The sequence below is a fragment of the Ipomoea triloba genome, chromosome 1, assembly GCF_003576645.1.
Source record: "Ipomoea triloba cultivar NCNSP0323 chromosome 1, ASM357664v1".
Classification (NCBI taxonomy): domain Eukaryota; kingdom Viridiplantae; phylum Streptophyta; class Magnoliopsida; order Solanales; family Convolvulaceae; genus Ipomoea; species Ipomoea triloba.
In genome coordinates, this window is record NC_044916.1 from 29797162 (window position 1) to 29821377 (window position 24216).

At 34.9% G+C, this 24216-nt stretch overlaps 5 protein-coding genes across 6 annotated transcripts in view; 3 read left to right on the forward strand and 2 right to left on the reverse strand.

Moving 5' to 3' along the window:
• Nucleotides 1-3906: 3906 nt before the first annotated feature.
• Nucleotides 3907-5506, forward strand: LOC116019832. The gene is made up of 2 exons (XM_031260179.1): nucleotides 3907-4236; nucleotides 4865-5506. Exon 2 carries the CDS (start codon nucleotides 4900-4902, stop codon nucleotides 5311-5313), a length of 414 nt encoding a protein of 137 aa, XP_031116039.1. The 5' UTR covers nucleotides 3907-4236; nucleotides 4865-4899; the 3' UTR covers nucleotides 5314-5506.
• Nucleotides 5507-12752: 7246 nt separating this feature from the next.
• Nucleotides 12753-14349, forward strand: LOC115996259 (squamosa promoter-binding-like protein 9). The gene is made up of 3 exons (XM_031235431.1): nucleotides 12753-13150; nucleotides 13304-13443; nucleotides 13555-14349. The coding sequence occupies exons 1-3, from the start codon at nucleotides 12840-12842 to the stop codon at nucleotides 14139-14141; spliced, it is 1038 nt and encodes a 345-aa protein (XP_031091291.1). The 5' UTR covers nucleotides 12753-12839; the 3' UTR covers nucleotides 14142-14349.
• Nucleotides 14350-14380: 31 nt separating this feature from the next.
• On the reverse strand, nucleotides 14381-16442 carry LOC115996267 (G patch domain-containing protein 11). 2 transcript variants are annotated; one of them, XM_031235445.1, is made up of 4 exons: nucleotides 16313-16442; nucleotides 15279-15809; nucleotides 14955-15020; nucleotides 14381-14783 (listed from the first exon to the last, which is right to left on the reverse strand). In XM_031235445.1, exons 1-4 carry the CDS (start codon nucleotides 16391-16393, stop codon nucleotides 14724-14726), a joined length of 738 nt encoding a protein of 245 aa, XP_031091305.1. In that variant the 5' UTR covers nucleotides 16394-16442; the 3' UTR covers nucleotides 14381-14723. The 2 variants fall into 2 exon arrangements, with proteins under 2 accessions (XP_031091305.1, XP_031091312.1); XM_031235452.1 differs by having other exon boundaries at nucleotides 15279-15798; nucleotides 16313-16427.
• Nucleotides 16443-17040: 598 nt separating this feature from the next.
• LOC116032512 (protein STRUBBELIG-RECEPTOR FAMILY 2) lies at nucleotides 17041-20997 on the forward strand. The gene is made up of 16 exons (XM_031275109.1): nucleotides 17041-17179; nucleotides 17346-17478; nucleotides 17572-17643; nucleotides 17725-17790; nucleotides 17908-17979; nucleotides 18048-18119; nucleotides 18265-18336; nucleotides 18423-18488; nucleotides 18565-18630; nucleotides 18725-19101; nucleotides 19206-19453; nucleotides 19533-19798; nucleotides 19872-20019; nucleotides 20100-20239; nucleotides 20320-20476; nucleotides 20577-20997. Exons 1-16 carry the CDS (start codon nucleotides 17089-17091, stop codon nucleotides 20751-20753), a joined length of 2223 nt encoding a protein of 740 aa, XP_031130969.1. The 5' UTR covers nucleotides 17041-17088; the 3' UTR covers nucleotides 20754-20997.
• A 57-nt stretch (nucleotides 20998-21054) lies between these two features.
• The window catches only part of LOC116032521 (TBCC domain-containing protein 1-like), a 7116-nt gene continuing 3954 nt past the window's right edge, over nucleotides 21055-24216 (reverse strand). Inside the window, exons 4-9 of the mRNA XM_031275120.1 lie at nucleotides 23608-23712; nucleotides 23099-23239; nucleotides 22687-22890; nucleotides 22359-22451; nucleotides 22096-22207; nucleotides 21055-21441 (exon numbers count right to left, since the gene is read on the reverse strand). Coding sequence (XP_031130980.1) covers nucleotides 21398-21441; nucleotides 22096-22207; nucleotides 22359-22451; nucleotides 22687-22890; nucleotides 23099-23239; nucleotides 23608-23712 — 699 coding nt within the window. The 3' untranslated portion in view covers nucleotides 21055-21397. The remainder of the gene's footprint in view (nucleotides 21442-22095; nucleotides 22208-22358; nucleotides 22452-22686; nucleotides 22891-23098; nucleotides 23240-23607; nucleotides 23713-24216) is intronic.

The following is a 24216-nucleotide window of genomic DNA, read 5'->3' on the forward strand; positions in this document are numbered from 1 at the left end:
AAGGGTTAATGAGAGTTTTGGGGTCAAGGTAGAGAGGATCAAGAACCTAGGAAGCAAGGCTGCAAATAATTTTGGTCTAAAGGTAAGAAAGGTCTAAATCTCAATGGATAAAAATGCAAAATCATCATGAATGACAGATTCTAGAGCTGGAGGGGAGCAAGGTTGCTCACGAGAACCTTACACACATCACGCTTGTTGATGGATTACCCAATGTGATGAATGATGATAGGCGACCTAGTTGCGCATGGTGAGGTCCAATCCTAACTCTTACTTTGTTCGTGAGGGTGCGTTGCCCCACCCCACTCGCTACGTGGTTTCGTACAAGTCTTCTAGACTTTCTGTGATACAAAGTTTGTGCAAGATGAGAGGATGATGCGTGAGTGCGTGACACCTCTATTTCTTGAAATTTTTGGTAGTTGAAAACACATCTCCTACCATATAAATACCGGGTTTCCCAAGCATTTCAGGCATCATCATCTTTTGATTATTCTCAACATCTTGGACAATCTCTGTTTCGCTATATGTACTTCTTGTAATAGTCCCTGTTGGCCCCTAAAACCCTCTACTGGCCCTGAGCAGTTCTTGCTGGCCTTGGCAGCCCCTACTGGCTCCTAGTAGCCCATGCTAGCTCATAGTAACCCGTAGTGGAACTTAGCGACCTGTATTGGTCTTGTAATAGTTCAATTTGGACATATAATCAAGCTTAACAATATAATATTTACTTATGGATCAAAAAGGCATGCACCGGCTACCCAAATGTCCGTTATTTTATTGTTCATATACATTATGATATTTAAGCTTGAGTAACTAGTTTATGGTAGGTAAAGTTTGATAAAATCATAAAGCCATTAGTTTTATAACAATTTTTTGGTATTTATTTTTCATATTAAAACAAAAAATACAAGTAGAGATGTAAATACTATTGCAATTGGATACGGTTGGATATTTAATCCAATGGGATACGTGGTTTCGTTTTTTATGTTCTGTGGGAGACTATGTTAATTTATTTCTGCTTTATTTATTTATTTACTTTTATTTTTTGGAGTATGAACGCACATGCCTTTATTTGCTTGCTAAAATAATAAAAATTATGACGAAAAGAAATTGACAAAATAGGCAAGCTCTGTCCTGCTTCCTCTCTCTCACTTTTGAATATATATATATATACACACACACCTCATTTATAACTCCACCAAATTGACAAAATACAGAACTAACAAATATTGAAATTAAAGTGCCAAGTATTTTGTAGTTTGAGGTATCGCTCTAACCTTTTTAAAGCCAATCGAAGATATTGATATATCATGTTGTTGAGCAGACACATACTACGCAAATAATCTGAAAAAAAAAAAACACTCAAAATAATGACAATTTTTACCAGGATAACTCAATGTAATATTTAAAATATACCAACAATTTAAACTCAACATGTTAATATAATTTTCTTTTTAGAAAAATTCTTTTGTTTTATTAAATATACAATTAAATCAAATAAAAAGTAAAAATATTTCATTTATAACATATCATAATATTAGAAATTATACCATAGTATTCATTAAATGATAAAATATTATTTGGGTTGACCGATCAAGACAAATTTTAACGGTTCCTAGTGGTCAACACATTAATGACCCCAAACATTGTACAAATAAACGCTAATCCATTATTTTTGTGTCCAATTTTGTATAGTGTTAACGAGTCATGTCACAAATTGTTAGATCTAGTGCAAATGAATTAGATGTAAGGCTTAGAGTTTTACAAATAAAGAGAAGGATGCTATATTATTGATCACTACAAGTTCTCTGAGATTGTATACAAATACATGGGTACCGGAAGTTTGAGCTCGTGAGGTTGGTAATGATAAGCTCTTAGTCACTATAACTACACAAGTAATACAATGAGGGGATAAAGATAAGATAGTTAAATCTTATCTTATTGTATTAGTATGTATCGAGTTTGAAGACTTTGATGTAACTTTTTTTTTTTTTTTTTGAAAGAAGACTTTGATGTAACTTAGTAGTTAATATCTTTCTTCTTTTTTTTTTTTTTAAACAAACCACACAAATTCATAGTAGTTATTATATCTTAGGAGTTGTAAAAAGTTTGTAATCTTTCTACGAAGTTTTCTATATAAAGAGCCTCTTATAGTTTAATACAATTATATATAAGTTCAGTTCCTATCATCAAAGTTTTTACTGAAAAATCCTTGTGTCTTTTACCTTGCTTTCTAAACTCCCTATCTTCTATAATCAACTATCAAAATTCAAAAGTATATAAACATATTACTATACCTAGGAAGATAAAAACTCTAGAATAGAAAAATTATTAAATAATTGTTGACAAAAGTTGATATATTGTGTAGATTATTAGGAAGATCTGCGAAGGACTCCTAGTTTCTAGCATATCTCCCGAAGAGTTGAGTGAACAGTAAAAAAAAAACATATTTATTTTATTCCTAATTTTACCGCAAATACTATGATGCTCAATTAATTATATTGAATCCAAATGACTTGTAACATGTACACTATGATTTTTCAAGTATAATTTTTTATAATTTCAAGACAAATAATATTATTCCCTTTAGTATATGAATTTTTAAATTTAATAGTGTGATATGACATGCTATTGCAAAAATGTTGAATTTAATTAAAATAGAATAATAATAATTGGCCATACTAAAAGTACAATTTAATCTCAATTATACTAAAAAGACAATTAATCCCAACCTTACACCAACTACATGGGGCCATGGGGGCCACCGATTAGTGGATTTTGTTCTCTCATTTAGTCCTACCTTATTAGTTATTACTATCTAAAATCAAATTAAACTAAATCACACAACATAATTTATTTTTTGCATAGTATATTTTTCTTTTAAAAATTCATGTAAAACTATAAATAAATAAATGAGTAAAATTAATACTGTAAACATGCATCAAGTATTCAAATTGAATTTGATGGGGTTATATGGTGAGTCTATTGGTACTATGGCCTAAAATCGATTACATCTGGACACTTTTCGATCTTTGGGGTTGATGAATTGGTCACGAGGACCAGGTGTTGTTGACAAGTAGGTTATCTTCGCTACCACTACTCTAAGCATCACAACAAGGCCCAATACGTGTCACGACAGACTTATGGCACTAGCAATGCGTCGCTACGTCGAACCTATTAGCGAGATTTCAACATGTGTCTTGGTTTTGACACTATAAGTAGGGATTTTTTTCTATCTTGTTTGAGAGAATTAATTTACTAGCTTTTTGTCATATTTAAAAAAAATGTTATTAATGCGTGCACGCAACACGCACTGGTATTTTTTTTAGGGTCCACATTCTCCAAGGAAAGTTTATTTCTTGCACATCTATTTTTCTTCTCTCCATCTTACACTCTCCCCCGTCCATCTAAAAAAATCACCCCAAAAAACCTACTGTAACTGTTCTAAAAACTTTAAAATCATCAATAATACACTTTAAGTTGTATCTCATTGAATTTTCAAAAAAAAGAAATTGTATCTCATTGAAAATTTTATTCTACTTAAATATTAAATAGTGTATAAGGCCTGGAGAAAACTAGTAAAGTATATAAAGTTGAATAGAGGGAATTCAATATTGTAAAAAATGTATTCTTTCTTAATCCAAATGAGATTTTCTTCCAAAAGAAAGTAATCCAAGTTAATGAATAAAAAATGGAGCAAGAAAAGTATTTCTTTTTAATTTTATTTCATTTTATTATTTTAACAATAATAATAATAATTTATGCATTCTTCTTCCCCAATCCCCATTTTGCCATCAAATCCTTCATTTACACATTACCCTAATTTCCCAAACAACCCACACAAAAAAATAAAAAATTTCACCATTTTACCACTACTACTACTACTTACACTGTCCTATTTTTCTCTTCTCTTGTACTCCTTTGCCTCAGTTTTCTTGAATCTCCTCTTAAGCCTGGTATCATGGTAGCCATTTATCTCTTCAAATCTATACACAAAAGCTAAAATCTTTCATCCTTTCTCTATTGTTTTCTGATTTTGGGGTTCTCTATTTCTCTCCCGGATCAGTTATTTAAATCCGTTCGTCACTCACAGCACTCTCTCTTTTGCTTTTATTGATACCAAAATCAAAAAAGGAAACATTCTGATTATTGTGATTTCACTGGTTTTACTCGTAGCTTGAAACATTGGCGTTGGTTAAAGATTGAACTGTTGGCTATTTCTTGAGAACTCGGCTTTGTTTGGTACGTTTTCTCTGTGTTTCTAGTCCCAAAAAGTATCAAATATGTATTTTTGTCATACTTTTTCGTGTGGGTTTATTGAAAGATTGAATCTTTTCATAGTTTATTGAATTTCAGTTCCTATGAACTTCTATATGAACACTCCATTTGTCTTGCCTCTGAGTGTTTACCAGTAAACCTTTTATTCTGTGATCGATATTCTAGATTTGTTTTGCACTAATGAGTTTGGATATTGAGATTCTGTGATGTTGATTTATGGCCATATGTTACTCTGTTGTGCTGCTTTTTAGCTGTTTGATTATTTAGAATTTTTATAATTTGAGAAAGGTTGTTGTTTCATTGAATGTTCTTGTTTGTTTTGGATAGGTATGATTCTCTTGCATTATTTCTGTTTTTGTTTTCTTCCGTTAGGTTTTCAGGATATGCTACATGTGTATTTTTCAATTACAATGTTACTTTTTTACTAGAATCTTCTTCCTTAGAATTGTTTTCCATGATTTGAAGTATTTCTTTCCCATTTGTTCAACATTGAGAACTAATGGATTTCAAGAGTTTTATTCAGTTGCTTAGTTCTAGTATTTAAAGGCTCTGATACAAGGCTATGTCTGTCTTGTTTTTTTTTGGGTGGTAGAAATCTTTTTTGAGTAGAGTTTCTGGATCTGGACAATGGGCAGAGGAAGAGGAAAGGGAAAGAAACATTCGGTGCGTGAGGATCTTGGAAGTGGCGAAGAAGAGAAGATTCCGCCAGTGAGGAGACGAGGAAGACCACTGAAACCGGTGAAGGATGAAATAGAGGAAGAGGATGAGGTTGAGAAGGTTGTTGAAGTTGAAGAGGATGGTGACAATATGAAAAGCAACATCTTGAGCAAAGATATCAAGAACCAAGCCGCTGAGAATGGCAAGAAGAGGAAGCGGTCATCACAAGTGAAGGAGAACGGGGACTCCGCGAAGGAGGAAAAAGGCCTGGGAACTAAAACTAATGCCAACGACTTAATAAAGTCAGTTGGGTTCAGACAGAACGGGAGCAGAAGGAAAAGCAAGCCCCGACGGGCAGCTGAAGTTGGTTTTGAGTGCAGATGAACTTTCTGTTGGCTATTCATAGATGATTCTATGGTTTTTCTTATATATGCTTTTCTATATTCCTTTTGTCATATATTCTTGATTTTGAAAACCCCATTTAGAGGCTTCTAAAGGATTGAATTTTGTAAAGAATTTGCAGAGTCTTTACTCTTCCTAAATATATTGTTGCTAGATTCTCCTTTTTTCTTCTTCATTTTGTTTTTGGTATACATAGATATTAAAAGCCAGAGTACTACATCTTTATGGTTTAAGTCACAAAAATGTAATGTAATTCTCTAGGCATGAATCTATTTAAGAAGCCTGTGCTACTCTACTGGTCAAAGGCTTTAAATGAAAACCTATCATTGATCATGTCTAACGAATAGAGAAGCTTGAAGGAAGTCAAATCTGGGCAAAAAGGATTCATAGGAGGTGCTTATTCGGAGTCTCAGGTAACTAATAGATTTCTCTTCCTTATGTTACTTAGTTATTGCTACTTCAGATTATGTTGCACCTTGGGAAAAATGGAAGCGTTTTCCATGATTTTGTTGCTCACTGACTCACTGTCTGCATTTGTAAATGGAGAACGAAGCATTAAGAATTGAGGTTCTTTTTTTTAGCGATTTTCTTCCATTAACACTGTTCTATCCTAGAATTCTGGCTTAGTTTCCATTTGTCCTCTAAATTAAACAGCTAACTAGATAAGCCTAAGATGCAATGACTGTGTGACTGTGTGCAGGGTGCTGCAATCCCGCTAAAACATCTGGAGAGCGTAGCTGGTAATAGCTATTGACAAATGTGTGCATTGTAGAAACGTGAAGCTTGCACATTAGCCTTGGAATCGAAAGTCACAACAAACAGGTGTGTAGTGGAAGTTGGCTTACTCTTTTGCATCTAGGCTATAATATTAATGAGAGCATATCACACAATATCTTTAGTCTTTCTGCATGGTTTTGCTTTTAGTCCCTTCTTTCTTGTCCTTTTCTTAAACCACTCTTTTGCAGTTCTTTTTCGACCAGTGGAGATGTCAGCTTCTGCAGTACTCCAACCGCCTTCACGCCCCGTAGTCCAAAAATAGGAAGCGGAGGTCGTCGGTAGGGTCTACAAGACAAGACAGACTCGAAGCGAAGGAGAAAGAGTTAGGTGGTAGAACGAGGAAGAAGGTATACTTTATATTTTTGGACTACAGTGTGACGCGAGCAAGCGAGCAACACGGCATTGCCAACTAAGTTGTCTAAGATGAATGTGTTATGCCAACTTTGAGTTGGTGTTGTAGTAGTAAGTCTTGCATAGACAAAAGTGGTTTGTTTGTTTTTGTTTTTTAGAATGGTTTTGTGGGGGTTGCTTAGATGGTTAGGCTTTATAGTTTGCCAGCAAGGGAATATGCCCTAAACTTTAAAACGTGTAAATTGAGAAGTAGACTGGTTTAGTAATTGTTGGACTTCTTTCTTGTACGCTGCTAGGATTTTAGGTTTTACTTGGATGTTTTTGTTTTTGATGATGATAAGGTTGAGAAAAAATAGATCCATATCTTCCCAACTCCAACATCTATCTTTGACTTTTTGGTTTTTATTTTTGGGTTTTATAACAAGCCAGAATAACTTAATCCATTCAATTATCCAAATAATTAGAATGTTAACCTATGTTGGACTTACCCAATACAATTTATATTTAATATCTATATATATATAATATGGATAAATAAATAGTTCAATTTTTTTCCTTAGACAATATATGTGCCTGAGACCGAGAGAGTGATCAAATACGTGGAACATAATTCTTGTACTTGAAAATTACAAGTTTGATTCTTGTTAATACCTTTCAATCAAGCCCTTTGCAAAAAATAATACTAAAGAAGTATCACTATCTAATTTTGAAATACAATACTTTTACAAATGACATTGGGGGCATCCTCAATAGTGAGGTTTTTTTTTTTTTTTTNGGAGGGTTTGAGGAGTTTTTGTAGTGTGTGATTAGGAAAGAGAAAATAGAATGGAGGCAAAAAAAAAAAATTGTCAGAAAGCACAAAAAAGAAAAGAACAATAAGTCTCTAAACGCGCCCCGGGCGCTTGTTTGCCTTGCACTCGGCCAGGCGGAGAAGCAAGGAAAATTTGGTGGGACCCACAGTTAAGACCAAAAACCGAGTTTTCTGTAAGGAGTTCTCTTCTTCTCTCTCTTTCTTCTTTCACTTTCACCTTCACCTACGAGAGATAAATTTAACAAATTGTATAAAAATCTTCTAAAATGTGCTATTGGTGATGATCTTCGCATAGAACATATTACACTAGATTGGTCCAATAGGCCTAGCTCATTGCAAGGCTAGGGGACAAGGAAGCCCCATTCATTGGGCCCAGACTCGGGCAATGAATCAATTGTGTACAAACATGATGGAAGACTTGGTGTGCACAACCATTCTCTAAAACTGCATACCAACTAGAATGGGCGAGGGCTATAGTAGCCTATCATGTCTTACATTATAATTGTATCTTAAGCCCCGGATGACTTAAAGGTAAATTCGATCTTTATAGCTCGTGTTAAATTGTTAATTATAGATGATGAATATACATGCATGCAAAGTAGTTAAACTAGGACATTTTCAATGTATTCTTTGAGCAAAAAACTAAAAACTCATTTATATAAGTAAAAAAAATGATGTTGAGAAAAGAGAGAGACAAAGTGTATAGCATTTGTTAATAGATGCTCCACATTTTGTATAAAAGAATAAAATAAAATTATATTGTAAACTTCGTCCTACCGTGTCCCAATGAGATGCATGTTGTGCATGCCTATTAGGGCCCGCACATAAAGGTGGTGAACAAGTGTTCACCATTTTCATGCGACTTAGCTATTTTTTTTCTTTTAATTTGTTTTTAATTTTGTTGCTAATCCGAAAGGAGCAAAGGAGATAAAGGTTAGAGATGCGTTTAAATTCAAAGATATTGTTGGTATACATGTTAAGGGTATTATAGTGGCATTGCTATATTTTGATCTATTGTCACATTTAGTTCTCTATTACAATTTACATTAATTTCTAAGATAATTCAGTAATTTTACAATCTTAATCTCCTATTCTTATCTAAAAGCATTTATAAACATTATAATAATCAATAATTTGATAGACCTTTTTTACACCCCAAAATTGATGTTATATTGTTTATTATTATGTTTTTTTATTAAACACTCACGATTCTTTACAAGGTAGTATATGCTATATACTTATTATGTTGTTTATAAGCATTTTTAAGTAAGAATAAAATATTACAATTGTGAAATTATCATATTGGTCCAAAAATAAAAAAATTGAATGAAAACTGTAACAATGAATCAAATGTGATAATTTCAACAAAAATTTGAGACTAAATGGGATCAGACAAACAGGAATTAAATGTGAAAATATTCCATAAAAGTGAGATCGATTTGACCACTTATAACAATGTTTCCACAAGGACATGCAGACACTGAGGCCATGGCCCATGATTTCATGACCAATAATCTAAATTAACAACAGGAGGCAATAAACTTTAACCATTGAACAGAGAAATCATTTTGATTTTTTAAATTTTTGGGTATAAATATTTTTGAAGACAAGAGTTGACAGGAATCAACTCAAATAGAGCAGTATGCCAGCATGCTGCCACCAGGTTGTAAAGTACAGGTGGGTAATGGTTACTGGTATCCCGAAATACTAGTAATTAATGATACTAGAAAAGTACGTATTTTTCGTCACCTATCTTATTTTATTAATGATATTCGATTAAAATTATTTAACATTTATTTTTTAATAATATTAAATTTATCATTAATATATACAAATTTGAGCTAAAAGTTTTATATATATACAAATTTGAACTAAAAGTTTTATATATATACCAAACACTATAAAAAATTATACAATTAAAAATAAATTTCAATAAAACTCTTAAAAAGACAAACAACAACAACAACAAATCATTAGGATTGAATTGCTATAAGCAAAACTGTTATGGAGAAAATGGTAAATTATAAAGTATTTGTAAATGTATAAAGAAAGAAAGCTGAATATAAATGTTATCAAATGCAACCCATCATTGCATCATTGCTTTCTCATCACAAATTATTTGATGAGTGCCTTATAACCTTATACTACCTACCTAGACAACATGTGAGTGAATATACAACATATTTAAATTAAATAATATCAAATATCTATACTAAAGAATTATTTTTACTTTTAGTGGAAAAATATTATGTTACTTTCACATTTAATTTTTAAGTATTATTTTTGTTACAATTGGTACACCACTTATAATTTTATGTCACATGTGGTCCTTTTAACAAAAAATTTGGCACAAAATAGGTGGAATGTATTATATTTTTAATTTGGAATCATATACTTTCTCTCAGAAAATGTGAATATGTTTAAGTAGGTACAATTTTGAATTGAAAATATGATACATTTTGATGATTTTATGCAAATAACAACAACAACAACAACAACAACATCAACAACAACAACAACAACAATAATAATAAAATAATAATAATTTGGTCAAAAAAACTAAATGTGACAAAATTAAAAAATCATGCACCAAATATGTTTTTAAAAAAATTACTTGGAGACCAAAAGAGAAAATAATTCCTATAGTAAATAACAAATTGAGTTTTTTTTTTTTTTTTCAATATATAGTACTTTGAAATCTTATTTACCAAAATATGGTGATTTTAAATTTATTTTCCAAACCATGTTACTTTTTGCTATTTTTACATTGTATCATGTGCATTTTCTAAGACCATCGGCATCCTTGCAATAGTATGGATTGCAAAATGGTGTGGCAATTGTATATTTTTTTTTTTTATAAGTTCCATCGTGAATATGTTTTGCAATTATCCTATCATAATTGCAAAATACTTAGCATCTGCTCCTCCTCTCATCATTACTTTGTTGATAAAAACTATTTTTTTTAATAAGATGATACGAAAATGGAAAGGAATAAATAATAAATAATTATAAATTTTGTGATATTTACATTTTGAAAGTCAAAGAAAATTGCAAAGGTACGGTAGCTAAGGCTGAAAATATCGTTGCAATTTCAACTTCTTTCAAGTGTCTTTTTATTTTCTTTTTTAATTTTTTTAATTGACACACATGACTTGCAAGCTTTCAAAATAAGAAAGCTTGCAAGCCTAGAAAAAGCTTTTGTTTTTAGTTTTATTATTATTATTATTATTATTATATTAATTTGTTATTATAGCATTATTATTAAATGTGTTGTGAAAGTGAACCACTTTTGAAAGTGAGAGAGCATTGTACGAATGTATATAAAAAAAAGAGTGAAAGAATTACAAATTTGATGATATGGAAGTAGGGTTCACTTTTGAATGTGAAAGAATATTGCATGGATAAAGATAGTCTAAGTTATCATTATCCATCACGCACTTTGCTATGTGATACACATGCCACACCATATTCTTTAAAAATGTTATTAATAAGAGTTGAATCATGATTATTTAAATAATAATTTAAAATCTTAATAATTTTACAACAATACCAATTTATTAATTTTTAAATTTATTTTATTTAAATGATCATGGATTGATTGTTATTAATAACACTTGGTGTGGCATGTATATGACATGATAAATTATGTGATGGTGATTACATGGGTAGCTCAATTGGTCACAAGAGGTGAAATGTGTGACTAAGGATCGTGTCTCACTAACAGCATTGTGAGAACACGGGACGCCTGAGGTAATGGCTTATCTCATTTTTAAATAATAAATGCAGGTTTCTCTTGTGGCATAAATAACATAATGTTGAATGATAAAATTTTAAGTAATTTAGGAAGAATGCCAAAGCCTAAGGCCTAGCATAGTTAATACATTGGACCAACAATAGTGACCCAACCTAAGTAGACAAGTCAAACCAATAGAGATGGAATCTTAGTGAGCCGGCCTCAAGTCCCTCAACACTACATTACCAATCAACAAACCACAAATTTCAACCTATCTTAAATTCAATGTTGATTCACACTACAATTGTGTGGCCTTCTTAACAACTAAAAATAATTTATAATCCAACAATATTATATATGCCCACACATAATATGAGAATGGATGGGTAGTTAAAAATGAAAATTAACCACGCCGATATAAGTAGTTACATAGTATAGATTTACATGGTGATAATTTTGTAATTTTTCATAACTAATACTCAATATTTTACAATATAAAATGCAAGTGTATTGCTACATGTACTTATATAATTCCCGTAACATGTTCAAATTATAGTGATGTTTCAATGAGAACTCCTCATCCTGTGAGAAACTGAGAAGCTGTGAATTTGCACATAAATGCATACGATATTTATTTCCTGTGCATAATTCACACAATCTTTATATATATATATATATATATATATATATATATAGGGTGATGTTCCAATGAGAACCCTTCATCCTGTGAGAAACTGATAACCTGCAAATTTGCACATAAATGCATACAATGTCAATTTTCAGTGCATAATTCACACAATCTTCATTGAAACAGTTTGTGGACATTTAAGTAGACTATTGTGTTTTGTAGGTTCTGATTTGATTATATATATATAATTATATATATTCACTACATTATTGGTATTGTGAGTGGTTGGGGGGATTGTATACCCCTATTCTTATATCTAATTCCTCAATGCATGCAGCAAAAGCTTATGAAAGGTAGTTTTGTTTGGATGGGAGGAAGTACTCAATTATGGAAAGAGGTGGGGTTCTTTCTGACTGTGTGTTGTGGTGTGGAATTATCAAATGCATATATATATAGTGGTCAAATTAATCACCAAAAGTAAAAAAATACAAACTAAAGAAAAGTACGCTTATATAATTAAACATTCTAAAATCATGCAATAACCTCCAAATGATCTGATACGATTTAAAAATCGAAGGCAAGAAACTGGTAACTACCTTTGACTATATGGAAAATCCTTATTTTATCTTTTAAATTCTTTGGCCTAATGTGCTCAATTTGATACCATTATACCTCTATTTATTGGTATATGTATTAAAATGTTTGATAAATTCAGGTTCATTATCATCTTTAAATGTAATAACAGATGTTAAGCGGTTCTAAAAAAAAATAAAATAAAAAAAAAAAACAAATGTTAAGAGAATTTTAAGCAAGATTTCACCGAACTGAAAAATTTAATAAGTTAACCCACTACGGCTACTGTTTGCAACGGTCAAAACTCAGAACTCGAAACATAGGATTAGCGGTTTGTGTGTCAGCACTCACTATCCTCCATTATTATTTGAATAATCGAGGAGTTTATAGTGCATTCGGAGCAGTACACAAACTCCCAAGCTGGCATTATGGGCCCCACTCCTGTCACTTCTCTGCCTTTTTTTTTTTTTCTTTTTTCTTTTTTCTTTTCTTTTTCTCTCTCCCCTCTCAACCTCCACCATTCGTGTATATACATGGGGGGTGTGTGCAATATTTATCTTGTACAGTGTCAGTGTGTCTGCATTTCAATGATTTGACCCACAAAAGATGTGGTGAATGGGCTCTGCAACTCCAAAATGGAACTGGGTTCTTCTTCTTCTTCTACCTCTACCTCAGCCGATTCCTCATCGGACGGCTTGAAGTTCGGCAAAAAAGTCTACTTTGAAGATGCGTCGCTGCCGGCGGTGGTTCCATCGCCGGCGAAGAGAGGGAGGACCGCGGCGGCGCAAGGCGGACAGCCACCCAGGTGCCAGGTGGAAGGGTGCAAGGCAGATCTGAGTGAAGTTAAGGCTTATTATTCAAAGCATAAGGTTTGTGGTATGCACTCCAAGTCTCCTAAGGTCATTGTTTCTGGGCTTGAACAAAGATTCTGTCAGCAGTGCAGCAGGTCAGCCAGCATATTATTTCATCATTCTAATTTCTTTGCTAATTTGTGATTCTGAATTTGTTAGATTCTCTCCTTAAACAACCCGAATTATGGGTTTAGAGAAATGTGCTTTCTTTCCTCAGTATTAGTAGCTTCTAGGTAGTGAATTTCCAGGTTTCATCAATTGAGTGAATTTGATCAAGTTAAAAGGAGCTGCCGTAGGCGTTTGGCTGGTCATAATGAGCGCCGTAGGAAGCCCCCACTTGGATCCATATTGTCCACACATTATGGGACTCTTTCTCCTTCAATGTTTGGTTAGTTTATCAAAGCCTAGCTCATCCATACACATACATACTTTATTATGTCCCATAGCATCTTCAATTTTTTCTGCCCAAACCAATGCATTTAGATCTTTATGTCTGCAGTGACAGGAAACAATGGCAAAACTGGAAGCTTTGTGATGGATTTCGCCTCGTACCCATATCCGGGTGGTAAGGCCTCATGGGACAGCCAGACCACTGGCGCGGGGAACTTTCTTCAACAACCATGGCAGAGAAGCTCTGAAGATCCCCCACCCAAGCTTCTTTTGCTAGGTTCGGATGCTGCTACTGCTAGGGCTACTTATCCCGGTCCTAGTGTTGTTCCTTGTGGAGAATGCTTCACTGGGGTCTCCGACTCCACTCGTGCTCTCTCTCTTCTGTCAAACTCAAATCAGCCCTGGGGCTCAAGAAACCAACTGCCCTCTGGTCTCGGGGTTAATAGCTTACTTAACACTGATGGAACGCTTGCTGTTCATCCATCCGGTTCCCATGCTGCCGTTATCAATGAATTTTCAAGTCCATGGGGTTTTAAAGGCAATCAAGGCACTACCAGCTCAGATAAGATCATTCCTGATAGTCACTATTCTGGTGAGCTCGAGATGGCTCATCAACAAACTGGTCGAGCATACATGGGAATGGAGTACTCGACGGGTTATGATTCTTCTGTCCAGAATGTGCACTGGACTCTCTGAATGTTGCCTTCTATCATATGTTATGCTAGCACACTTGTTTGAAACACAAGTGTGTTACAAAAGTTTCATCTTTCGTTATGTTTTTAGATACTTGCATTTGCTATTCTGGAGTGTTATTTTGTGCTCTTCTTAGGATTAAACTAAGATGACTTTATCCCTGACTTTCATGAAGCACTGAATAAAGTTGCATTGTGTGTTTGTCTTAAAATTTCTTGTGCATTTCAAACTGTATGAGATGATCATCTAAATATAAACTTTGTATAAAACTATAAGGAAGACAAATTCCAAGGCGGTTTCAACTTCAAAAAGTTAGTAGCTTCACACACACAAGTAATTAAGGATTACAGTTGATTTACCAGGCAAAAGTAGCTTCAGAGTGGCTCCATCTGGAATCATTAACCCTTAGAAGCAGGCTTCATATGAATGGTCTAGATCAGACTTGAAAGTTCAAACACTCCCTCATTTCATTGCCAAAGAGCCATCATCAGAATTGAGGAGTGAAACAAAAAAGTCTCAAGTGTCCATGGAATGCACCCATGATCCACCCCTTCAAGACATTATGAGTATGGGCACCTGGGTTGTCTAGTGGTCTTCCTCCATTATTCCAGGGCAGTTATCCACAAGTGCTTCCAAAGACTCATACTGCCAAAAGATCAACATCAACAAAATAAGATGAATAGCTCACAAGCAAAGAAGAAATTCACTTGGGTATTTTGCCAATTAGGTGATTGGATATTTCAACCACAACTTCCAGATTCACATTCATACAAATGAATCCTTGACTCACCCTAGAGATACTACAACACTACTTACCCGACATCCACAGAAGAGACAGTAATGATATTCATCTCTCAATTTCATCAATATCTTTAGCAAATCCTGCTCAAAAAGTTGAACAATAACAACATCCATGGTTAGCAAGCTTAAGCAGAATAGGCAAGTGGTAGATAGAACTAATGACATTGGCTCTTTCAAAACCAAGCTTCCTAATTGTGCCTGCAGCCATCTGACTGGAAACTTTTGACCAGCCAAAAGAAAACATTTTTGTTGCCCATTTTGACCACCACATGAAGAAATGTTGTAACAGAAAAGAAAAACTGAGCCTAGTCTGTATAAAGATAGTAGAGAAGAAAATACCTCTTCAGTGATGATTTCTTCTTCCTCTTCCTCCTCCTTTTCTCCTTCCTCTTCTTCCTTATCCTCCTCTACGACCTCTCTATTCTCCAACTGAGCTAACACAGCCTCGGCCTTGTGAAAATTGACAACAATCCTCCTTCCCTTCCACCTCTCCTTTTGGCGATGCTCAAACTCTACCAAAAGTTCTTTTTCCTTCATTTTCTCGCTTTCAAGTTTCTCTATTTCTTTCCTTGCCTTCTCTAATCTCGAATCTTCCTTCCCAAGACCAGCACGGCCCCTTCGAATTTCCAGAGCCACTGGTTCAGCCCTGCCTGAGCCATCCTTGCCTAGCGTTGAGCCAGGAGTGTAACCCATTTGTTTCAACATTTTGAACCCAATGTTTGATTGTGGAATTGCCGATTCTAAGTTGGACAGAGTTTGTTGATCCTCTTCAACTTGCTTTTGTTGCCGTTTGAGCTTTCTTTGCTCTTGCCAGCTTAGGGGTTTGCGCTTGTTTGTAGAATTTGAAACCACGGGTTTACTGTTAGAAACCTGGAGAGTTAAAGGAGTTTGGAGTTGGGGAGGCAAGGCACAGAGATTTAGATTTGAAAATGCTAAAATCAAAAGAAAAGTTGGTTCTGATTCCTCATAATCTCAAGGATTTCAACAGAGATGAACAGTAATTGAAGTAAACCAAAACTTTGAAGTATCAAATTTATTTCTGACAGAAACTACAAACACATTCTTTTGATTCTCCTATGAAAAGCAAACCAGTCTTTTACAGAAAATCAAAACCGGCATTCCGTGATGTAAATTTCTGGATTAAGGAATTAGATACCTTTAATTCTAGGGTTTAGATAGTTGAATAATTTCAGCACAGAACCCTAATTCTCAATCGCAAACTCGAAACTTCTGAGATCAAGACAACTTTCCTCAACTCCGGAAACAATTGTTTACATCAAATTGGGCATAGAATTCTTTTCGAATTGCAAAAAAAAAATGTAGATGGAATATAAACACATAATGCTGGAAAACAGCCATGTTTAGGAGCTAACCTTTTTAGAAGGTACAGAGGCTTCTGGAGGTAGAAACTGGGAGAGGTCTCCCATGTAATCTTCATCTTCTCCTTCCGCCATTGCAGAGAGCTTCCAGTTGGGAAAGGAACTCCAGCGGCTCTGTTAAGCAGTTGAGACCCGGACCGGTCCGGTCCGGCTTTAGCCTTTAAAAAAGAAAAGGGTAAAAAAGAAAAGAAAATGGGCACGTGTCTATATAACGGCATAACCGCCACTCAGCTGACTTGGCTACTGAATCGCAGTGACTCGAAGACCTTCTTCTTCTTCTTCTTCTTCTCTCTCTGCGTCTTGTAAAACCCAGAAACCCCATTTCTCTTTACTGTTATTACTTATGAATTTGCATAATCATCCGCTCTTGCTATCGCATATGCATATAAACTTGTTTCTTGATACAATTTCTGCATGCGATGCGTAAAGTACATCTTCTTTGTAGTATCTGCAACTTCTAAATCACTGAGTTTTATCGATAATGTGTATTGCATTTTGCTGCATTCATTCATTTATGCACACGTGAAGATATGCGTTTAAATGTGTGTTTACATATATAGGCGCGAGTTGTATGTATATATATCTCTCATTGTTTTGGAGCCCTTGTTGAAGATTTCGTCCCAGAATTCGATAATTTACTTGATTATTGTGTGGTTTAAAGTGTTGAATTTGGATGATTTGTTACAATGCAATGCTATTCTGATGAATTTTTGTGTGTTTTCAGGTGAAATTGAAGAATCTCGAGTTCACCTTTGATATTGTTCCTCAAAATGCAATTCAAATGGTTCTGCGTCATTGAATGTATTTTCATGTCAGTTCTTCTGGCTTTTCAAGCCTCGGCCTACACTGATGACATTGAAGGTACCTGATTGATTCATACAAATTCTTGATATGGGGATTTCAGAATTTGGTTAAATGAGTCTAGAATAAAATTTTTGATTTGGGGATTCAAGAATTTGTGAAGTTCTTGAACTGGGATTACTGTTACTTTGACTTTATCCGACTACTGTATCTTCATTTGTGGCAGCTCAAACTCTGAGAGAGATGTACAGAGCCTTTAACAGCCCACCACAATTGATAAAATGGAGACTTGAGGGCGGTGACCCATGCGAGGAACTATGGACAGGAGTAGGATGCTCAGGGTCATCAGTGGTTCAAATGTATGTGGTGCAATATAATTTCTCTTTCTTGAATACAATTGATTCAGTATCTGGTCAGTAACCAAATTATTTTTTTTTTCTAAAATATGGCAGTAAACTTGAAGGTTTAAACCTCACTGGTATCTTGGGATTCCAGATTTCCAATCTGCAACACTTGAAGCAGCTGTAAGTTAATCTAGCAGTTCAATACTTAAACCAGATATCTGTTATTTATTGATTTCGATACTTGCTGTTTCTTTTGTTTAGGGAGCTTAGTTCCAATAACATTCAAGGCGAAATCCCTCATGACTTACCTCATAATTTGACACACTTGTAAGATAAACATCTTTGCATAGTCATTTTGTGAAATGATGCTGGTAAATTTGGATCTAAATATGGTCACTTAACAAATGAGTCTATTTTACCTTCTTATTTTGGAATAAAATGCAGAATTTTGGCATGGAACAATTTCAGCAATAGCATTCCCGATTCCTTGACTAGTCTGAAACATCTCCAGCAGCTGTAAGCAGATTCTCTACTGGTTGTTTGTTGCTCGTGATTACAAAGTTTAATCAGTAATCTTCTCGCAGGAATCTAAGCCACAACATGTTATCTGGACCTTTAGGAGATTTTTTTGGCAGCATGGAGAATCTGAAACTGATGTATGGGATTTTATCTGTTTCCTCTGATTTGGTTATAAATTCAATGCTGAAAACTTGAAGTTCTGTTTAGTATTATATTCTTTATTTCAAAGCTAATCAGGAAATAGCAGTATCTGCAAGTGACAATTAAAACTTGATGTCTCAGGGATTTATCACACAATAACTTCACAGGTGATCTACCTAGTTCGTTTAAAGCTTTGAAAAACTTGACGAGCTTGTAAGTCTTCGCCCCTTCTCTTTGACCACAATTGTCCAAACTGTCCTCAGTTTCAAAAGCTAAATTACTGTGAGGTGTTACTGCAGATTCATGCAGAGCAATTCATTCACTGGATCAGTTATTAATTTGTCTGGGCTCTCACTGATAGACCTGTGAGTTTCTGTATTGTCTCTGAAGTTCTCTGAATTCACATTGTGTTTATATCCTCACTTATATTTCCACGCCCAGGAATATCGAAGATAATCACTTCAGTGGTGTAATTCCAGAAAATTTTCAAAAGATAAGAAACTTATGGTAAACTATCTGCATCACATTATTGCATCCTTTTTGTTTGCATTAATTTCACACATAGAACGTCCTTCAGTCTACCTGTTTTATCTGCAATCAGGATTGGGGGTAATAGATTTGACAGGGGAGGAAACTATTCACCCTGGAATTTCCCTCTGGATGTCGTGCCCAGTGAGAAGAATATCAGTAGTCCACCAACTATGCAGTCAAGTGCCATTAAGAAGAATATCAGTACTTCCAGTAGTCCACCAACTATGCAGTCAAGCACCATTGCGAAGAATTATGCTTCTCATACAAAAGGAGGAGAGTACAAAGGAAAAAGATATGGTTCTGAGGCACTAGTTGCTGTGGTAATCGGAGCCACTCTTTTGGCAATCTGTGCTGTACTCTTCATTGTTGTTCGGATTCATAGATCTCGCAACCAAATGCTCATAGGCTCAGTATGCACTGAAAACTGTATTCGTTGTCTTACTAAAGGTTAGATATTATTGAATCCATTTTTGAATTCTGTGCATATTGAGGATCAAGTACCAATACTTAAAACAGCTTTTATTATCATCTTTTGATCCACTCATCCACAGACTGCTCTTCTACAGTTAAAGAAGACAGTCAATTCTCATCACAGATAAGCTCTCCACAGCTTATATCTCCATGGCAATTACAACCGGTGTCCAGAAGGAGCTTTGCCAATACGTGCAAAGTCCCAATATGTTCAAGATTCTATACAATATCAGAGCTCCAATTAGCAACAAATAACTTCAGTGAAGAAAACCTTCTTGGAGAGGGATCCCTTGGTTCCGTTTACAAAGCAGAGTTCCCTGATGGACAGGTATACTATTCTATTGTACATAAATCAGCAAAGCAAACTATGAAATTAACTAACTCAACTTGTTGTTTCATCTTACAAGATATTTGCTGTGAAGAATATCAACACAGTAGAACTGTCTCTCCAAGAAGAAGAACATTTCTTGGATGTAGTTAGGACTGCATCACGATTGAGGCACTCCAACATTGTAGCACTCTCTGGCTACTGTGTGGGGTATGGCCAGCACCTGCTGGTGTATGAGTATGTAAGGAGTGTTTCTCTTCAGGATGCTCTGCACGATACTGGATTCATACCTTTGTCTTGGACTCTCAGACTACGCATTGCACTTGGCACAGCTCGTGCTTTGAAGTAAGTGCACAACATCCCTTACTTTTAGTGCAATGCCTTGTTGCATAACTGTGTATTCCATGTTTGATTTCAGTTACTTGCATTCCTCCTGTGTGCCTCCGATTGCACATAACAACCTGAAGGCTGCCAACATCTTACTGGATGAGGATAATAGGCCTAAGATTTCTGACTGTGGACTGGTCAACTTGAGACCCCTGACCACAAACGCTGTTAAACTCAAGGTATATGCTTGTGAATTCACAACCAGCTCTTAGAACATCATACTTAATTTCTGTATTTGATAATCACCACCCCTAAGCAGGCTTCTGAGATGGCTATATCTGATAGTGGCTATGTCCCGCCTGAACATGTCCAAGGGGGACTTGGGAACACGAAGGCAGACGTGTACGCTTTTGGGGTGTTACTTCTTGAACTCCTAACAGGAAAACAGCCATTTGACAGGTTTGGAACAGGCTGTATATTATTGATCATTAGCTTCTATCTAAACAAACGATGACAGATTGATTTTGTTGTGAGCATAGCTCAAGGCCGAGATATGAGCAGTCGTTGGTGGAATGGGCTTCATCCAGGCTTGATGACAAGGGGTGTGTTGCAGAGATGGTTGATCCAGCCATGTCAAGAACAATCCCTTCCAAGACTCTCTCGCGTCTTGCTCACTTCATCTCACTCTGTATACATGTATGTATGTATGTGTAATGGCATTGCATAACTGTATGTATCTATGTATCATCTGTGCTGCCCTTCCCTACCAACACTAGCTTTGATGGAAACTGAACAGCCTGAGAAGGAGATGCGACCGGCAATGAGTGAAATGGTGGAGTGGCTAACGGGTGTGTTAAACAAGCAGCCTGGGGGAGGTAGTAGACAGGCTGCAGAAGCAGGTGCAGTTGAGGGCACTGAGCGATCATTCCGCACCACCTCAAGCTGTTTCTTTGGCTCGCCAAGAGTAAACTGATCATGATGATGCTTCTTTTGTGACTAAAATACACTTACAAAATATAATTCAGATTTTACATATACATATACATACATGATTTTTGTACCAAATATATGGACCATAGAACGAAGTTTCCTTGAGCAAATGTACTGTTGTTAGTAATTCTTGGGTGGATTCTAAATACAATTTAAACAGGTGGTGCCAACACGGTTGAGTGATTATTATTATTATGTACGTTGAAAGTATTATGTTATGTACATGAATAGATGCTCCAAGTAATTTTTATACTTAGACCTCACTGGTGCTATTTGCTGAGGCATTTCTTCAAAGATCCAAAATGATATTCCACCACAATATAATCATATCTTTGTAGTAGAAAATTTTCAACTGAACCAAATTGGTCTTGGATTTATACAATATATATGAAATGAAAGAATACACTTAAAAAGAACTGAGTTGGCAGATTTTATCTTAATATTAATCTGCACAACTTATAATGGGATGAAGATGAACTAGTTTCCTAGTGTTGTGTAGCACACACACCCTCCCTATGCTACCTTCCACTCCACCAAAAATGGCAAAATCTGAAAATGGAAGTTAAGAGTTGAATTCGAAAAACCTTCCCTCCGGTCATGCCATGCCAGATCATCACCACACAATTTCTACTCTCCTTGTAGGCAGTATAGTTGCCGGATATTTCCTGAAGCTGTCAAATTATTTGGAAGAGAAGAAACTAAAGTTACTCTCGCATTATTAAAATCCAGAAACAAACATAAAGCAAAAGAACTCCAATAGCACAATGGGAATTGGTCGTCTTTCCATACACTCATTGATAGGTTAAATTAAGAATGCAATCACTGATAAGCAAATCATCTAGCTTGGCTTCCAGAGTCCATAGTAACAACTCCTCAATGACAATGATAACTTTGGATAAAGGTTTAATCAAGCATCATAAGTGTATACTAAATCATTGATGAGATGAGAATCTCAAAACCAAAGCAAATAACTGTCTAACCCTGGAAGTAGAGTTAATCATTTATTCAACTCCTTTTCACTCTTAAACTTTTTAAATCCAAATTCGGAATATGGAGATTATTAAATGGCAAGGCAAAACATCGACACAAATACAAAAGTAGAATTTCCATAATTTTGAAAAAAGTTGGGGTTAGTGGGTTTTATGAAATTTTTATTGTTATTTTTTATAAGTAAAAGCAGAAAACAATGGAAAAAGAAAATGGCCAATTTACTAAGCATGTGCATATAAAAGAAAACAATGAAAAGGAAACAAGTTACCATATGCGCATTGATACTAGGAAAATGTTATAAAAAAGTAGCATGCTAATAATATCACCACCATTACCATATAACCACTCTTTAAAGCATGCATGCAGAGCATTGGCTAATTCTCGTTTCCGGTTGTCTTCAGCCTCAATTTCCCTCAAACTCTGCTTAATCTCATCCAAGTTCTTGTGCTGAAAAGGTTAATAAGAGCAAGCATGATTTAAGGGAAATTGACAATTTGAGTAAGAAAGTGAACAAACTTCAAAGTACAAAGAAGAATTTTATGGAGAAAAGAAAAATTGTGGGATTTTCCTAACAAGAAAGAAACGGCCTAGTTCATACATTTCTCTGCTGAGAAGCCATGTATGCATCAGGCAGCGGAAAAGGGTTGTCTTTTGTTGTCCCAGATGGTTCAGACTCAATCCAGTTAGGAATCTGTGAAAAAAGAAGCATAATATATAACACTTTTAGACTGTTAAAAATAAATAAATAAATAAAAAGCAACATATGGGCAGAGACCCACAAAAGCAGCAGTGAGAATATAAAGAGTTGAGTTCCATGCAACTTATGAAAGCTTTAAGAACACAATAACCAACTAAAACTTGGGATTTGGGAATTATAAACCATTTGAGGGAAAACAAGTCTTGTACACCTGAAAGTAGGAACCTACCAAAAAGTTAGTGAATTGATCAGGGTCTAAATGGGTAGCAGATTCAGTTTGGACATCAGAGACACCAGCAGGATGTGATATCGAATCGTGTGGATCAACCACTCCAAGTGTCACAGGTTCATCCCATTTGTTAATGGTAGGGTTAATACCAACTTGGTTCAAGTGCTCTTCCAATTGTGAGTAAAATGTGTTATATGGAACCACCTAATACAATGATCAACATGAAAAAGAGGTTACACAAGATTGCAAATCTTCTCAGGAAGAAATCAAAAGCAAAATAATTAAAAAGGTATAACCATGTACTCCAAGAATTGATCACCACATAGTCAATCACATATGATCAAAAGCAAGTCTTGGTGGAATCTAGGCACGTGGCCAAAACCTCATGCAGCATAACAAAACTGACACAAACCTGCAATTTATGGTTATCACCGACAAGAAGGGGCTGTTGGTTTACTCCCAAGAAAAATACACATTCACGACAATTGGCAATACAGATACGTTTTGCCGCCACAATAACATGCACACGTTCACAGTGCTCAATTCTGACAGCCTGAAAATATAATAGCTTGTCACAAACTTTACATTGATAACATGCACAATAAAAAAGTTCATCAACATAATCTAATGCTACTACTGTAAATCAAAAGACATTGTCAACATAATGAAGTATAGCTTCATAAACAGCCCAACAGAAATCATACAGACACAATGTCCTACATTGACATGAGAAATCACAAATGTTTGAAAACTCAGCATAGTATTGAGCATATTTAAAGTATACAGTCAGGTGACTTTTCAATGGTTGAGTGAATGAATACTTCGTTACCAAGCTGGTAAGACATGCAAAATAAAACCTTCAGCAGTGATTCTCCTTAATTATTAAATATTCAATTCAGAAATAAGCTATAATAAAGCTACCTTGCCAACAGCTCCAAGAAAGATAGTTGCATCCGAGCACCCATAGACTGTTGCATATCTCAAAGGTGCTAGTATATAAATAGCTGATTCATTGCAATTAATAACCTGTCGAAGATAGAAAAGAACAGGAAAGGGGAAACAAAAAAAAAAAGGAATGAAAATTCATAACACCCTCTTGATAAATTTAATTAGGTTACATTTGGAAACCCAGAAAATGACTTCCTCTGGATTATCTAGTGTTTGGCTATGAACAGAAAATAAATTCAACAGAAAATACTCATTCTGGTCAAAAGAAAAAAGACTCATTTTGGCAAAAAATGTTTTCCGATATTTTTACTCGAAAGACTTTCTAGATTTCTATCTCATGCTCAGTTCTCTCTCTCTCTCTCTGTCTTCCCCTAAGTGGTGTCAAATGTATGTTTGGTTATTATTTGAATTGGATTGGGTTACTCCTGTCAAAATATGAATCTGGTTGGGTTGGGCCAAACAAAAAAAACATAGCCAAGGAAAAAATAATCTTGAGTTGTGGGTCGGGCTAAGATTTTTTTGTAATAACCATTAGCCCAAAAGATTAAAAAAGCATTTAAGTTTTTTTTTTTTTTTTTTTTT